Raw genomic sequence first — 16,901 nt, 5'->3', positions numbered from 1 at the left:
AGAATGTGGCTGTATATGGAGATAGCATCTTTAAGGAGGTAATTAAGTTAAAAAGGGGTCATTAGGTTGGGCCCTAATCCAATATGACTGGTGTGCTTCTAAGAGGAGGAAATTTGGACACGGACATGTACACGGGGAAGACGAGGTGAAGACACAGGGAGGGAAGACAGCACCTCCGAGTCAAGGAGAGAGGCCTCGGAAGTCACCAGCCCTGCCAACACCTTGAACTTGGACTTCTAGCCTGTAGAACTCCCCTGGCCTGGGTAATTCTGAACCCGCATCCCGACAGCTCCCTACCTCCTTTACTCCCTCCCAGCTTTCTGGGCCCCGTATCACACAGGCTCAGCAGCTTCCAACCACATCACTTCCCCGCCCCTCCCTGAGACAACCTGTGCTTCCCACCACCCGCCTCCTGCACCTGGGCTGCCCCTGTTATCCAGGTCTGCTCAGAATCTTTTTTTTTTTTTTGGAGACAAAGTGTTGCTTTGTTGCCCAGGTTGGAGTGCAATGGTGCAATCTCGGCTCACTGCAATCGCCGCCTCCTGGGTTCAAGCAATTCTCCTGTCTTAGCCTCCCCCAAGTAGCTGGGATTACAGGTGTATGCCACCATGCCTGGATAATTTTTTGTATTTTTAGTAGAGACAGGGTTTCACCATGTTGGCCAGGCTGGTCTCGAACTCCTAACCTCAAGTGATCCACCCACTTTGGCCTCCCAAAGTGCTGGGATTACAGGCGTGAGCCACGGCACCCAGCCCAGAAATCTTATTCCTCCTTCAAGATCTGGCTTGAATATCACAACTTTTTTTTCTTTTTTTACTTTTTTTTTTCCTCCTGTAACTTTTAAGTTCAGGGGTACATGTGTAGGATGTGCAGTTTTGTTACAAAGGTAAACATATGCCATGGTGGTTTGCTGCACAGATCATCCCATCACCCAGGTACTAAGCCCAGCATTCATTAGCTTTTCTTCCTGATGCTCTCCCCACAACCCCGCTCTGACAGGCCTCAGTGTGTGTTGTTCCCCACCGACAACTTTCTTAAAGTGTCAGCCTCTTCTGGATTCAGCTTTCTTTCTTCTTCTTTCTTAATGTACGTTTATCTGCCTCTATTATGGTAGCAAAAGTCATATAATTACGAATGTTCACACATTGGCCTCTCTACAAGCTTCCAAGGACCATGCCTTGGGATCTCTGTGTGATCCTGGCACCGTGAGATCAGGGCAGGCACTCAGTAATGTGGGAGAGGGGAGGTGGGCAGGCCAGAGAGCACCCCAGGCAAAAACAGCTTCCCATTTACCTCCAGGGTTCGAACGTGAGCCAGCATCTGCGGCAACCTCTGGATCTCGTTTCCACTGATATTGAGGGTACGCAGGCTTCGAAGCTCCCCCAAGGTGTCTGGAAGCTCCTTCAGCTTGTTGTCTGCGGAGACCCCAACAGCACAGCTCAACACCCCAAATCTCCATCGCTAGCTTCCTGCCTGATGCCCGCTGGGAGCCACTCTGACCTCTGGGGCACACACCAGGTCCTAGGTCCTGAGGTTTCATAGGATCAAGAAGGTGGAGTTCCAGTTCAAGTCCCCACTCCACCAATTACTAGCCACGAGACTTTAGACAACTGGCTTTGCCTCCCTGTGCCAGTTTTCTCACCTGGAAAATGGGGACAACACTGCTACCCAGCCTTATAAGAACATGGGGAGATTGGAGGTTCAGGTAGATGATGTGTGAGGTCCTCCGCACAGGGCCCCTCACGCTGTAATGACTGAGCAATGGGGCGCCACTGTTGTTCTCATTACTCATATGTTACAGTTGATAAATGGAGGCACTCTGTGCAGGAAGTGCTTAAGGACAGCGAGGAGAAGGGAGAGAGATGGGTGTGGCGAGCAGAGCGCTCCTGCGGGTAAGGCACCTATGCAGTAATGTTGGCTCTGCCACCATCCCATTGGGTGGTCTTGAGCTAGTCACATTCGATTTCCTGGGCCTTGTTTTCCTCATGTGTAAACTGGGGATGGCATCACCGCCCTCAGCCTGCCCCGTGGACTCCTCAGGAGGCTTGTTGTGTCACTGGAGGTGGAAGCGCTGCTCAGAACCTTACTGCAGCTCCTTGGGAGCTCTTGCCTCATCAGTCCACTACACTCACCATTACAAATACAAGTGACGGAGGCTCGGGACCCAGCTGCCTGCCTCCCCATACGGTCACACAGCCCTGGCTCCAAGGAGTCACAAGAATGCTCCCGACAGCCTGTCTCTGGTTACCACGGAGACAGCTGACCCAGCAGGAGTCAGTCCATTTACAGCGACCCCTGGAGACTGGCTGCCTTCCCACTCAATGGCTCTGGGGCGGGGCAGTCTGTGGATCCCGGCCAGGACTGCCCAGAGCTGATGGAGGGTCACATGGACATGGCTTCTTGGTCCCTACCTTTAACATTGAGAGTCTGGAGCTGGGTCAGGTTCCCAATGGAACGCGGGAGCTGCATCAGTTGATTCCTTTCCACGTTTAAGACCTAAGAAAAAGGAAGAGGTGGCCAGGCGCAGTGGCTCATGCCTGTAATCCCAGCACTTTGGGAGGCTGAGGCAGGTGGATCACAAGGTCAGGAGTTGAAGACCAGCCTGGCCAACATAGTGAAACCCCATCTCTACTGAAAATACAAAAATTAGCTGGGCATGGTGGCACACGCCTGTAGTCCCAGCTACTCGGGAGGCTGAGGCAGGAGAATCGCTTGAACCCGTGAGACGGAGGTTGCGGTGAGCTGAGATGGTGCCACTGCATCGCCTGGGCAACAGAGTGATACTCCATCTTAAAAAAACAACAAAAAAAACTAAAGAGGAAGAGGTGACATGAGAACCCACACACAGACCACAGTGATGACCCCCGCACCCCTTGCCCTGCCAGGTCAGGGCACCCAGGCACTACACACACAAGCCCTTATCTCCCCCTGCCAGCCCTTGAGGAAGACGGAAATTCTTAAGTTTCTGCTGGAGACAGGAAAAAACCGAAGCTCAGGGTAGTGAAGTCATGTGCTCAGGACAGCACAGCCAGGCCTTGAACCACTTCTGGTTGAAGTTCCAGCACTTAAACTGACCACAAAATGCTCAGTTAACTGTCCCACCATCAGGGAGGGAGGGAAAAGGGGACTACAGACTCCGGGATCTGGGGAGGCAGCACAGGAGGCTCTAGTTCCCCCGGCGTTAAGGAAAAGGAAACCTGGCTGTCCCAAGGCTATGTGATCCACCCAAGGCCTCAGGCTGGTAGTGGTGCTGGGACAGAACCTGGGCTTGTTGGATTCCAAAGCTGTACTCCCTCCAGAAGGTAGCACCTTGAGGTGACCGAGGCCAACAGGATGAAACACTAAGTAACCATTAAAAATAGATGCAACAGGCCGGGCGCGGTGGCTCAAGCCTGTAATCCCAGCACTTTGGGAGGCCGAGACGGGCGGATCACGAGGTCAGGAGATCGAGACCATCCTGGCTAACACGGTGAAACCCCGTCTCTACTAAAAAATACAAAAAAAAAATAGCCGGGCGAGGTGGCGGGCGCCTGTAGTCCCAGCTACTCGGGAGGCTGAGGCAGGAGAATGGCGAAAACCCGGGAGGCGGAGCTTGCAGTGAGCTGAGATCCGGCCACTGCACTCCAGCCTGGGCGACAGAGTAAGACTCCGTCTCAAAAAAAAAAAAAAAAAAAAAAAAATAGATGCAACAGGGGCTGGGCTCATGCCTGTAATCCCAGCACTTTGGGAGGCTGAGGTGGGTGGATCACGAGGTCAGGAAATCGAGACCATCCTGGCCGACATGGTGAAACCCCGTCTCTACTAAAATACAAAAAATTAGCTGGGCATGGTGGTATGTGCCTGTAATTCCAGCTACTCAGGAGGCTGAGGCAGGGGAATCGCTTGAACCCGGGAGGTGGAGATTGCAGTGAGCCGAGATCACGCCACTGCACTCCAGCCTGGTGACAGAGCGAGACTCCATCTCGGGGGAAAAAAAAAAAAAGACGCAATGGAAAGCTAAGTAGCCATTAAAAATAATGAGAAGATGAATATTTGATGAACCAAAGGATGTTATGAGTTACTGTCAGGTATCCAAAAGCTCCAAATTAGTGAATGCAGCAATTCTATAAAAATACACCTACTGGCCAGGTGCAGTGGCTCATGCCTGTAATTCCAGCAATTTGGGAGGCCAAGGCGGGCGGATCACTTGAGGCCAGGAGTTTGAGGTCAGCCTGGCCAACATGGTGAAAACCTATCTCTACTGAAAATACAAAAATTATCCAGGTGTGGTGGTGCGTGCCTGTAATTCCAGATACTCAGGAGGCTGAGGCAGAATCTCTTGAACCCGGGAGACAGAGGTTGCAGGGAGTTGAGATGGTGCCACTGCACTCCAGCCTGGGTGACAGAGTGAGAAAAAAAAAATACATACAAAAAGTCCTACATCAAGGTATTTATTGCGGCTCAAAGTGGTAGCAATTGGTCAGGTGTGGTGGCTCACACCCATAATCCCAGCACTTTGGGAGGCCAAAGTGGGTGGATCACCTGAGGTCAGGAGTTCGAGACCAGCCAGGCCAACATGGCAAAACACCATCTCTACTAAAAATATAAAAACTAGCCGGGCGCGGTGGCACACTCCTGTAATCCCAGCTACTAGGGACGCTGAGGCAGAAGAACCACTTGAACTCGGCAGGGAGAGGTTGCAATGAGCTGAGATGGCGCCACTGCACTCCAGCCTGGGCAATGCAGTGAGACACTGTCTCAAAAACAACAACAACAACGAAAACTAAAGAGCCAAGGGGAGGGTGGAGCTGGCACTGAGTGCAGCCTGCTTCCACTGGCTGGAGCACAGCCAGAACATTCCAGGCTTGAGTGACTGCCTGGTCTCACTAGGGCCATCTGAGGTGGGTTTCTGTTTCCGCAGCCTTACCTGGAGGGCAGTCAGCTGCCCCAGATCGTCAGGAAGGGCTGTCAGCTGATTATCGTGGAGATCTAGAACCTGCAGAAGGAAGACCCCTGTGAGTCTCCAAGTGAGAAAGTCCCTTGGACTCCGGGCTCCAGAGCAGCGAGGAGGGGCTGGGGCCACCTCACACCCCCAGTGCAGAAACAGAGGGCCTGCCCCTCCTTTCCCACTCTGTGTGGATAATTCCCACCTCATTTTCCTTCTCAAACCATTTTACCACTTTCTTATTTTACGTATATTTATTTTTACTGTTGATTGAAAAACTACGCTATAAAACAGTATGCCTAGATACTAATATGTTAAAAAGAAACATCCCATTGTATAAATATATATTTGCATAGAAAAAAGACTTTCAAATATGTGATAAAATACTGATAGTGATACTCCACAGTGTAAAATTATAGATGTTTCCCCCTTTGCTTAACTGTACTTGCTAATTACTTATTTTATTATTTTATTTTATTTTATCTTGAGACAGAGTCTCACTCTGTCACCCAGGCAGGAGTGCAGTGGCACGATCTCAGCTCACTGCAACCTCCACCTCCTGGGTTCAAGTGATTCTCGTGCCTCAACCTCCCAAGCAGCTGGGATTACAGGCATGTGCCACCATGCTCTGCTGGGATTTTTTGTATTTTTAGTAGAGATGGAACGCCATGTTAGCCAGGCTGGTCTCAAACTCCTGACCTCAAGTGACCCACCCGCCTTAGCCTCCCAAAGTGCTAGGATTACGGGTGTGAGCCACTACAACTGACCACTAATTTTTTAAAAAGGAAAATGCACAAAAAAAGGCCTTGGAGAAACATTTATACATGTGCACATACAGGTACTCTCCACATCCATGGGTTCCATATCTATGGATTCAACCAAACTCAGGTCGAAAATATTAAAACAAAAACAAAAACAAAAACAAAAAAAAAGCATCAGTAGTGAACACATACAGGCTTTTCTCTTGTCGTTATTCCCTAAACAATATAGTATAACAGATTGGGCCTGTGCCGCAGGGCTCCTCTGAAGGTGCATACCACTCTCCCAAGCTCAGGTGTGTACAGAACAACCCTGGGCTCACACCGCCCACATCTTGTGAATGCCTCCCAGCCTGTCCAGGGAGGAGCTCACAGTCAGCAGGAAGTCCTTCCAGATCACTTGGGCATCCCTCCTCTTCCTTCTTGCCTGGAAGTGTCAGTTTCCTCGCCCTCTGCTAGCTGACTCGCCATGAGTTTGTCATCTGGCTTTCCTCCTAGCATGTAAACTCCCTGGGGACAGGGCCTGTGGCTGGTCATTTTGTCACCCTATCCCACACACAGCCCACAGGAGTATCCAATAAACCATGCTGATCAAATCCCAGATTGACAGGTAGATGAGGCCCCACTGACATACAAGAGGCGGCCCAAAGGGAGCAGGTGCTCAGCTGCCGCCTGGAACCCCATGCGGAGCCCCAACTGCTGGGGAGGAGGGCCCAGTACCTTGATGGTTGCCAGACTCAGGAGGCTGCAGGATTTGGGAAGCAGGGAAGTGAGGTGATTCGTGTGGACGATCAGCACCTGTGTGGAGAGATGTGCGGCCATGTTGGGCTGAGGAAGAGAAGCAGGCACGGCAGGCTAAGGGCATGGGAGCCAGCCCAGTGCCCTGCTACGCCCCACCATCTTGCTCTCCCAGACACCACGACAGGAGCAGGGGATGCGGGTCAGGATCATGAACTCTCCCAATGGGGAATCTGATGCCCTTCCTTAAAATCTGGATCTTCAAGGGTGAAAGAGACCTTAGAGGTCTAAACCTTCCATTCTGAGAAGGGATCCCCCTGCAGCCATTCTGATCATAACCTTCCCAGCACCAGCATCTTCACGTGGAAAATAGAGAATAATCAAGTGCCTGCCTCCCAGGGCTGCCATGATGTTAAATACAAGCTCATGTGCAAAACATCCAGAGCTGGCACATGGGCCAGGGCTCAGTCCAGGTCATCTACTCCTATTTTTCTTAGTCATCGACCACTGCCTAACACTTCCAGCACAGACTTGGGATGGTGGCTCACGCCTGTAATCCCAGCACTTTGACAGGCCAAGGTGGGTGATCACTTGAGGTCAGGAGTTCGAGCTACTCAGGAGGCTGAGGCGGGAGAATCGCTTGAACCCAGGAGGTGGAGGTTTCAGTAAGCTGAGATTGCGGCACCGCACTCCAGCCTGGGTGACGGAGCAGAGTGTCTGTCTTAAAAAAAAAAAAAAAAAAAAAAAAAAAACACTTCCAGCGCCAAGGAGCTCACTACTGTTAGCATGGAATGCTTTTTTTTTTTTTTTTTTTTTTTTTTTGCGTATTCTCATTTAGATACTTCACTTAGAGTGCTTCTGCCCATCTGCATTCAAAGCTGCAATGCTCTGCTGAAAAATCATTCACTCCCCTCAGAATCTCCCCTGCGTGACCAGAATAAAAGGGGTGAGTTTCTATTATTATTAACACCGGGGTTCATAAGCCTTTCCTATGTGGCAGTCATTACACTCAGTGTATTTCTATCTCTATCTAACTATCTACCACTGATTTAATTCTCACAGTACCTCGGGGAGAAGAACTATGAATGTCTTCATTTCACAGGTGAAGAAATGGAGAAGTAAGAGTTTAAGGAAGTTGCCCAAGTCACAAAGCCAGTGAGAGAAGGCAGAGTCAGAATGTGACACAGGAAGGTCCAACCCCAAAGCCTACTCTCCTCTCTGTGAAATCACCTGCTGCAGGCCAAAAGCGTAAGAAGGGAGAGAAAGCAGGTGTCTATGCTGGGGAGACAGTGCCTCAAAGTCCCTTATGGGTTCAAACAAGCAGACATGCAATAAGCAAGTCTCTGAAGATGAAGCTCCAGCTCACCTTCTTCTGCAGAACTTTGCATGTTGCAAAAGCTCCAAATGGAATCTAAGATAAGATAAAGAAAAGTAAGTGTCTCCCCTCCTGCCAGTGTTTAGCTTGTTCTCTGAGTGGTATTCACGTGAGGAAGAGACAGGCAGGAGGTGAACAAGGGCAAAACGCCATAGCAGGTGGCAGTGCTGAGCCCAGGGGCAAGGCTGGCGAGTAGTGGTGCTGGGGATGTGACCAGCCCTTCCCTCAGTCAGCTGGCAGGAGACTGCCCTGCCCCACCCACCCTGTCCCCATTGTGAACCCCTTCAGGGGCTAGAGAATGCCAGGCCCTTCCAGCAACCTAGGAGTCTATGGGCACATTTTCTACCTAGACTCCTCGACTCTTGGAGACTACATTATATTGAGGCCAAAGTACCATCTCAATTCTTTTGCACAAGAACAAAATCTAAGGAAACGTCTCGTGACTAGAGCTTCTGGCCTTTCTAAAGCCCTAGTCCACCTCTGTCTTTCCTAGGGACACGTGATCCAAGAAAATGGGACAGATCCAATTCACAGCCCAACACTATGCTCAGTTTACCTCTGAGAGCTCACATTTAGAGATGTCGAGAATGTCATCTGCCCCAGCTTCTTTTGCCTAAGGATAAAAAGAATTTTTAAAAAGTATTAGGACAAAACATCTTTGCAGAGTGGACAAACCAGGCAAAGAACATACATGTAAGCAACGGCAAAGGACCATAGACACTATCTGGTTCCACCGGTCCAGTGAACCAATGACGCCTGCTTTCCCGGAGCTTGAGGCCCAGAGGGATGAGGAACTGAAAAGCAATGACAGTGCGCTCAGTCTACAGGGGAGAAGCACCCTTGACAGGGGCCCTCATCTGTTGGATCTAAGTCAGCTATTTCTTCTGCAGGTGGGGGAGGGAGCATGGCTTGTCAGGGGCAGTGCGGAGGCCTACTCCTTGGGGACCGAGGAGGAGTTGGGATAGTTAGAGGAAACCCACTTTCCCTCACCAAACACATCTGGTACTCCAGGCGTTTCCGAGCCTCCTCACTGGGTTTCCGCTTCCGGAAGAAGAGTGGCATCCTTCCCTTTTCCCAGAGCGATCTGGAGGACCCTGGGGCACAGGAGAGAAGTTAGGGACTGGGGAATGTGTCACAGCCCCCAACACCCAGGACAGGTAGCACAGTAACACAAAGTATGCAGCTGGTCTGTTGGACCTTGAGTTCCATGGAGGCAGCAGCTGCGTCTTTCTAGTGAGTTCCATGGAGGCAGTGGCTGCGTCTTTCTAGTGAGTTCCAAGGGGGCAGGGGTTGTGTCTTTCTAGTGAGTTCAACGGGGACAGCGACTGCATGTTTCTAGTGAGTTCCACGGGGGCAGCGGCTGCGTCTTTCTAGTGAATTCCACAGGGGCAGGGGCTGCATCTTTCTAGTGAGTTCCATGGGGCAGGGGCTGTGTCTTTCTAGTGAGTTCCATGGGGTCAGGGGTCACATCTTTCTAGTGAGTTCCATGGGGGCAGGGGCTGTGTCTTCCTAGTGAGTTCCATGGGGTCAGGGGTCACATCTTTCTAGCGAGTTCCATGGGGGTAGGGGCTGTGTATTCCTAGTGAGTTCCATGGGCGCAGGGGTCACATCTTTCTAGCAAGTTCCATGGGGGTAGGGGCTGGGTCTTTCTAGGGAGTTCCATGGAGGCAATGGCTGCGTCTTTCTAATGAGTTCCACGGGGGCAATGGTTGCATCTTTCTAGTGAGTTCCATGGGGCAGGGGCTGTGTCTTTCTAGTGAGTTCCATGGGGGGAGGGGCTGCGTCTTTCTAGTGAGTTCCATGGGTGCAGGGGCTGTGTCTTTCTAGTGAGTTCCATGGGGTCAGGGGTCACATCTTTCTAATGAGTTCCATGGGCGCAGGGGCTGTGTCTTTCTAGTGAGTTTCATGGAGGCAGGGGCCATGACTTTCTAGTGAGTTCATTGGGGTCAGGAGTCACATCTATCTAGTGAGTTCCATGGGGCCAGGGGCTGTGTCTTTCTAGTACTGGTTCCATGGAGGCAGGGGCTGTGTCTTTCTAGTGACTTCCATGGGGCCAGGGGCTGTCTTCCTAATGAGTTCCATGGAGCCAGGGACTGCATCTTCCTAGTTCCACGGAGTTCCATGGGGGCAGGGGCCACGTCTTTCTAGTGAGTTCCATGGGGTCAGGGGCTGCATCTTTCCAGTGAGTTCCATGGGGTCAGGGGTTACATCTTTTTTTTTTTTTTGAGACGGAGTCTTGCTCTGTGCCCAGGCTGGGGTGCAGTGGCCAGATCTCAGCTCACTGCAAGCTCCGCCTCCCGGGTTTAGGCCATTCTCCTGCCTCAGCCTCCCGAGTAGCTGGGACTACAGGCACCCGCCACCTCACCTGGCTAGTTTTTTGTATTTTTTTAGTAGAGATGGGGTTTCACCGTGTTAGCCAGGATGGTCTCGATCTCTTGACCTCGTGATCCACCCATCTCGGCCTCCCAAAGTGCTGGGATTACAGGCTTGAGCCACCGCGCCTGGCCGGGTTACACCTTTCTAGTGAGTTCCATGGGGTCAGGGGATGCATCTTTCTAGTCCTTCTGTCAGTGTCCCGAGCCCACAACAGGCGCTCAGTACTCCTTGTTCTTTGTTGACTAAACATTAAGCAGCAGGATGAGGTGGAGACAAAGACAAGCCAGATGACCTGGGTTGGGGCCCACATTTGCCACCGACCCATAGTGAGGTCTTGGCATTATCCTTTTCCCGTTCTGGGGAAACTTAGAGAAGTTTCCTCAGGTGCTTTCCAAGGCTGTTCTTTGAGGACTCTAACAGACTCTGCCAATGAATCACTTCTAGCCCCCTCGACACTGTCGGAGTGGGATCAGCAGGAACAAACTAGAGCCAGCCAGGACCTTGGGGAGCTCAACTACATCATGACCAAAGAGACCTCTGCGGTGAATACAAATTACAAAGCAATCCTCAGCTTACCACCCTCAGTTATTATTCCATTTTATTCTCACCATATCCCTATTTAAAGTGAAGAAACAGGCCAGGTGTGGTGGCTCATGCCTGTAATCCCAGCTCTTTGGGAAGCCAAGATGGGTGGGTCACTTGAGCCCAGCCTGGGTAACATGGTGAAACCCCGTCTCTACTAAAAATACACAAAGTAGCTGGGTGTGGTGACGTGCGCCTGTAGTCCCAGCTACTTGGAAGGCTGAGGCACGAGAATCACTTGAACCCAGGGGGCGGAGGTAGCAGTGAGCCGAGATCACGCCACTGCACTCCAGCCTGGGTGACAGAGGGAGACTCTGTCTCAGAAAATAAGAATAAAGAAATAAATAAAGTGAAGAAGCAGATGCTTATTAAGTTCAGTGGCCTGGCTGTACAGCCTGGATTGCAGCCTGGAAGCCAGCCTGGAACCGTGGTCTCTCAAGTCCTGACCTGTGGGATTTGCCCGACTCCTTGGTGCTCACATAACTTGGCACACACGAAGTACACTGTCCTGAACTCAGAGCCAGGTGCTCACTGCCTGCCCAGGGCCTGCACAGTGTCTGTAAATATCAGAGCAGGATAAGGGATGGCAATGAGCCAGGAAGCAATCACCCAGGGAAGTGCATGGTGAGCAGCATAGGCTTTGGGATGAAAGAGAACTGGATTTGAATCCGAGATCTGCCACCCACGACCGCAGAGGTCACCTTGGTTCACCTCTCAGAGCCTCAGTTTCCTCATCTGTAAAGTTTAAGTAACCATGCTACCAACACTGGCGTCTGTGAGGATCCAATGACTTCATATATGTCAAGCGCATAATACAGGACCTGGCACATGAGCGCTCAATAAATGTGAGCCACAAAGCACCCACATGCAAGCAGCATTGATTCAGGGCCCACTAGAGGAGCTAGGGAGAAGACAGCCCTGGGAGGAGATGCAGCTGAAGAAGACATACACCCAGTCCTCAGAGGGATGGGCAGAGATGGCAGCTCTGCACCCACAGGGGCGGGGCTGTCTGGGGAGGTAGCCAGGCCTGCAGAGCCAGCTCAGGCCCTTCTGGTCACCCCACCTGCCTGCAAGGATGGGGAATGGTTTGAAAACAGCCCTCTCCCATCACTCCCTGATGACCAGCACTTACCCTTCTGCTCCCCAGTCACTAACCCTCCTGCACCCCCTTTCCGATGTGCAGCCCTCCCCCCGACTTTCTCCCAACCACCATCGCTCTCCCACCCCTCCCAGAAGATCAGCTCTTTCCAGGCTGCCCCACATGCCTGTCCCTCCCTTTCCGACGTCCAGCCTAGATGCAGGGGGAGGGCCACATCCATATTTCCTGGGGTGGGGTAGGCAGTGGCTGACCTGGCTTTGCGGATGGAAGGGTCCACCACGTTGGGAACCGCGGGTGCACCCGAGGGCAGGCTAATCACTCGGAGGGCTTGGTCACGGACTCGGGGCCGCAGACCACCTGGCACGGGCCGGGCGGAGGTGGAGTCTGGTCTCCTTCAAACGCAGGTGCTGGGGACAAACTCAGAATCTCAGAAAGTCACGCAGACCGGGATGACGAAGTCTGAGGCTCTAGAAACCGCGGACTCTCAGAATGAAAAGCGGGGCTGGATTTCCACATAAATAGACTGTTTTGATAACTAAAGTGCACACACCAAGTGCTGGAGGGGGCAGGGGTCGCTGCGGTACTGGGGTCTTGGAATGGGACAACAGACCCCTCAGGGGAGGGGCGGGGCTCTGGGATTGGGTGTTGGGGACCGGGGTGACACTTACGATAAAGGAATATGGGAAACAGCTAGGCCTGGGATCACGGGAGCAACCCCTCTTCTCAGACGTCTCCGGAGCGAACTGCCCGATCTCCCTTTTGGAATCTCTAGCTTCAGCGCACGGCGGTGCCCAGCTCGCCAGCCGTCAGCCTCAGGCGCCTGCCCACAACAAACATGGCGACAAAAAGCGTCTCTGGAAGGCTGGGCAGTGACGACAGTTCTCGCGATAGCCGCATTTTCCTCCCTATATCCGGCGTCGTCCGTGCGATTTCCGGCCTCTAGGCTTTCGGCTCGGAGGGGGCTAAGGTGCAACTTTCTTCGGTCGTCCCGAATCCGGGTTCATCCGACACCAGCCGCCTCCACCATGCCGCCGAAGTTCGACCCCAACGAGATCAAAGTCGGTGCGTGCTCTAGCTGTGGCCGGGGCTGCGGGATGGAGCATCCCTCGGCCCCGCCGCGCGTGCAAAGCTTTCTAATATGGGGCTCTTAAAGCCGATGCCTCCTAGAGGCCTTCCCGGTGCTGCGCCCTCCTGGCCAAGCCTCAGTCTTTCTGGGCCTTAGCTTCTCCACGTGTAGGTGGGGAGGGAGGACCGAACCACCTGTGGCGGCTTGGGAGCCCGCAGGCCCTAGGGTAAGGCTTGTCTTCGGGCGTTTCGACCCACTGGCCTGGGTTCGCGGGCGACGGGGCTCTCTCCACGCCTCCGCGGTGTGAGGTTCGGAGCTGCCCACGCCCGAGGGAGGAGCGGGTGGCCGGCCTCACGCTCGGTGCTGTTTCGAGAAGAGGCAGAGGGTGATGTGTCCAGCCCCGGAAAGACGCTGAGAGGGCTGTGGCTCGGGGGCTCCCTCTGCAGCGACACTAACCCTTCTTTTCCTCCAGTATACCTGAGGTGCACCGGAGGTGAAGTCGGCGCCACTTCTGCGCTGGCCCCCAAGATCGGCCCCCTGGGTCTGGTACGTCATCCCCGCCAAGGGGCTTGTTTTCACTTACAGAGCACAGTTAAGCGCCGGCTCGTGGAGTCACGACTGTGCCAGAGGTGCCCTCGTGGCTTGGATTGTCACCCTCCACTAGGCCTGAGCCACTGACTAGCACTAGGTACCTTAGGAAGGTCGTGCGTGAAACATCGAACCTGGTGCCTTTAAATTGTAATTAGCTCCATGTGTCTCCACGGCTGCTTTGGGGCACCTGAGGGGTGGGCCCAAGGGGGTTTTGAAGTTAGGAGTGGCTTAGTGACATTGGGCAGCCAATATCTGTATTTCCTCGTCAGGGAAGTGGGCATGGCATTGTTGGGAAGATTAAATGGGGTGTGGGTGAAGATCCAGTGAGTGTTACCAGCTGTGTTGTGGATGTAAACTTAGCAGTTAATGTGACAGGCTGTGCCTTATGCCTGCTGAGCAACTGCTGGCTTCCCCGTCATTCTGTACTCTTGGATTTCCCTGAATTTCATTAGGCCTTTATGTAATCCTTGCACAGCGATCCCCTGTCCCAGATGCTCTTCCCTATTGGTCTGTCTTAACCTGTATCTTAACTACTTTTCCTTGGCCCTTAGCTCAGCCGGGACTTAAGGGACACTTAGCACATAATCAGACGCCCATCCAGGCAGATGGACGTGGGTGGTCTGACATGGGAACCTAATATTTTGAAAGCTCCTTAGGTGATTCTAATGTCAGCAGGGCTGAAAATCCCCCTCCTTAAGCACATAGGCACTTAGGAGGGGTCTAGATTCCATTGTGGCCAAGTCTGCAGTTTACAGTCCTGGACAAGACAACCCCAACTCCCAATTTATGCTATGGTGATAGCTGTGCTGATGGGGAAGGTGCCCTTAGGTACTTGAGATAGCTTCCTTTGTTGCCAAGTGAGAAGTGGTGGGCAGGTTTCAAGGCTGTGGTTCACATCTGGACACCATGTTGATTACATTCCTTTATTTCCAGTCTCCGAAAAAGGTTGGTGATGACATTGCCAAGGCAACGGGTGACTGGAAGGGCCTGAGGATTACAGTGAAACTGACCATTCAGAACAGACAGGCCCAGGTATTTACTTGTGCTTGGTTTGGGGATTGGAGGGTCGGGGGACAGAGGCAGCAACCCTCTGGGATTCCTGAGTAGAGTATTCTGCCACCAGTGGTGAGCTGAGTGATTTTACCTTGTTGGGGAGGCTTTGTCAGGAGCACGGACCTAGGGCAGAGACTTGGACAGTGTGTGGCCGTGATTTTTGAAAGCCAGCATGCTTCCAAAAGCAGTATTCATTGGAGGTGGAGTATTAACTCAAGAATCTCCTCTGCAGATTGAGGTGGTGCCTTCTGCCTCTGCCCTGATCATCAAAGCCCTCAAGGAGCCACCAAGAGACAGAAAGAAACAGAAAAACAGTGAGTCAACTTTTCCCTAGTTTGGTTTTGGTAATGGTTTGTGAGATGTTTGATATATATGGCTGTTTTCCCTTAAAGGAAACCTGGGGTTGACATGGCTATTGGGTATTGATACGGTTAAGGCTGCTAGAGCCAGGTAGTATCAAAAAGTGCCATATTTGCTGGGTGGCTCACACCTGTGTCATCCCAGCACTCTGGGAGGCTGAGGCAGGCGGATCACTTGAGGTCAGGAGTTTGAGACCAGCCTGGCCAACATGGTGAAACCCCATCTCCACCAAAAAATACGAAAATTAGCCTGGTGGTGCTCACCTGTAGTCCTGGCTACTGTGATGACTGAGGCAGGAGAATCACTCAAACCCGGGAGGTGGAGGTGGTAGCAGTGAGCCAAATTCATGCCACTGCACTCCAGCCTGGGTGACAGTGAGACACTGTCTCAAAAAAACAGAAGTGCCCATGTAGTCCCTGTGTGGGGCAGGCCCCAGTCAGTGCATGTAGGAGGAAGACGTCAGCAACAGTGACCTATAATCAGGAGAGCACATAGAGCCGGCAGGTACTGGGCAATTTAAGCTTGTCATTTCTCATCTCTAAAACAGTTTCTGCCATGTCAGATTTGTGAAGGCTTGGTTTTGCCCTCAGCCACCCGCCACTGCACCTGACCAGGTCTCTGTTGGCTGGTGCAATCCAGTGGTGAGCTGATAGTAAACCCCAGCTTAGGAAACAGGGTTGTTCTTCATGTGGATGACTCTGTGCCGAAAGCATGGGAACAGCCTAGAAATGAAATGAAGGACACATGATCTGCTTTGGCTTCAGACTGTAACAGAGCTTTTGCTGTTTTCTCTTCTGCAGTTAAACACAGTGGGAATATCACTTTTGATGAGATCATCAACATTGCTCGACAGATGCGGCACCGATCCTTAGCCAGAGAACTCTCTGGTAAGAGCAGGACAGCATGTAATTGCTGTAACTGTAGTTGTGTTTTCACTGAGTGATAACATTCTTCCCACTTAAAGGGTGCTCAGTGAGACCCAAGATGGGGTGCAGTAGCCGGGCGCGGTGGCTCAAGCCTGTAATCCCAGCACTTTGGGAGGCCGAGACGGGCGGATCACGAGGTCAGGAGATCGAGTCCATCCTGGCTAACACGGTGAAACCCCGTCTCTACTAAAAAAAAAATACAAAAAAATAGCCGGGCGAGGTGGTGGGCGCCTGTAGTCCCAGCTACTCGGGAGGCTGAGGCAGGAGAATGGCGTAAACCCGGGAGGCGGAGCTTGCAGTGAGCTGAGATCCGGCCACTGCAGCCCAGGCGACAGAGCGAGACTCCGTCTCAAAAAAAAAAAAAAAAAAAAAAAAGATGGGGTGCAGTTTTCTGAGACTGAAAGAATGGATGGCTCTTAAATTGGATGTGTTGAATCTGGGCATCAAGGACCCATGGAAGCTTTGTATTCAGGGTCATGGGACTAGATGGAGCTCTGCACTCTGTATTAGGGGAGCAGGAACCTCATTCCTTCCATTGCCTGCTATGAACCCCTTGAGTATTCCCCAGTATGAGGATTATGAGGGACTGAGCCAGCACCTCCAGTGTTACCATTTCTTTACTAAAGGAACCATTAAAGAGATCCTGGGGACTGCCCAGTCTGTGGGCTGTAATGTTGATGGCCGCCACCCTCATGACATCATAGATGACATCAACAGTGGTGCTGTGGAATGCCCAGCTGTAAGTGACTTTTTTGCTTTATTTTCCATTGTTACAATAGGGGCAAAAGGGGGGCCACCCAATGTATTCACAGAGATCAGCTGGGAAGTTTTGGAAATGGTCACTGGTGGGGTTGGGATAATCCTTTTAAACTTTCCCTTTTACTGATAGACTTTTTTTCCTTTCCCACAGAGTTAAGCACAAAGGAAAGCATTTCAATAAAGGATCATTTGACAACTGGTGGATTTTTTGGTGTGGCGTCTTCCTTGAGGGAGCTAGCTCCTTTGTAGGGTGGTCAGTGGGGTCAAGGTGGCAGAGCCTGTGGAGAAGTAACA

At 52.0% G+C, this 16,901-nt stretch overlaps 2 protein-coding genes and 1 non-coding gene across 4 annotated transcripts in view; 2 read left to right on the top strand and 1 right to left on the bottom strand.

The window, feature by feature from the left end:
- LRSAM1 (leucine rich repeat and sterile alpha motif containing 1) overlaps positions 1 to 12,694 on the bottom strand; it is a 54,316-nt gene extending 41,622 nt beyond the window's left edge. Inside the window, exons 1-9 of one of the 2 annotated variants that reach the window (XM_008006160.3) lie at positions 12,521 to 12,694; positions 12,104 to 12,259; positions 8,786 to 8,889; positions 8,352 to 8,408; positions 7,787 to 7,831; positions 6,403 to 6,480; positions 4,907 to 4,975; positions 2,412 to 2,496; positions 1,294 to 1,415 (exon numbers count right to left, since the gene is read on the bottom strand). In XM_008006160.3, coding sequence (XP_008004351.3) covers positions 1,294 to 1,415; positions 2,412 to 2,496; positions 4,907 to 4,975; positions 6,403 to 6,480; positions 7,787 to 7,831; positions 8,352 to 8,408; positions 8,786 to 8,857 — 528 coding nt within the window. In that variant the 5' untranslated portion in view covers positions 8,858 to 8,889; positions 12,104 to 12,259; positions 12,521 to 12,694. The remainder of the gene's footprint in view (positions 1 to 1,293; positions 1,416 to 2,411; positions 2,497 to 4,906; positions 4,976 to 6,402; positions 6,481 to 7,786; positions 7,832 to 8,351; positions 8,409 to 8,785; positions 8,890 to 12,103; positions 12,260 to 12,520) is intronic. The other variant, XM_008006162.3, reaches the window with a different exon arrangement.
- A 56-nt stretch (positions 12,695 to 12,750) lies between these two features.
- Positions 12,751 to 16,807, top strand: RPL12 (ribosomal protein L12). The gene is made up of 7 exons (XM_008006166.3): positions 12,751 to 12,914; positions 13,391 to 13,464; positions 14,443 to 14,541; positions 14,795 to 14,876; positions 15,723 to 15,809; positions 16,475 to 16,587; positions 16,759 to 16,807. Exons 1-7 carry the CDS (start codon positions 12,878 to 12,880, stop codon positions 16,762 to 16,764), a joined length of 498 nt encoding a protein of 165 aa, XP_008004357.1. The 5' UTR covers positions 12,751 to 12,877; the 3' UTR covers positions 16,765 to 16,807.
- On the top strand, positions 15,516 to 15,645 carry LOC119622357 (small nucleolar RNA SNORA65). Its single transcript, XR_005239011.1, has one exon. It is a non-coding gene; the product is annotated as a small nucleolar RNA SNORA65 (small nucleolar RNA).
- Positions 16,808 to 16,901: the final 94 nt, after the last annotated feature.

Source organism: Chlorocebus sabaeus, chromosome 12 (genome assembly GCF_047675955.1).
Source record: "Chlorocebus sabaeus isolate Y175 chromosome 12, mChlSab1.0.hap1, whole genome shotgun sequence".
Classification (NCBI taxonomy): Eukaryota; Metazoa; Chordata; class Mammalia; order Primates; family Cercopithecidae; genus Chlorocebus; species Chlorocebus sabaeus.
This window is presented reverse-complemented; position numbering and strand designations above follow the sequence as displayed.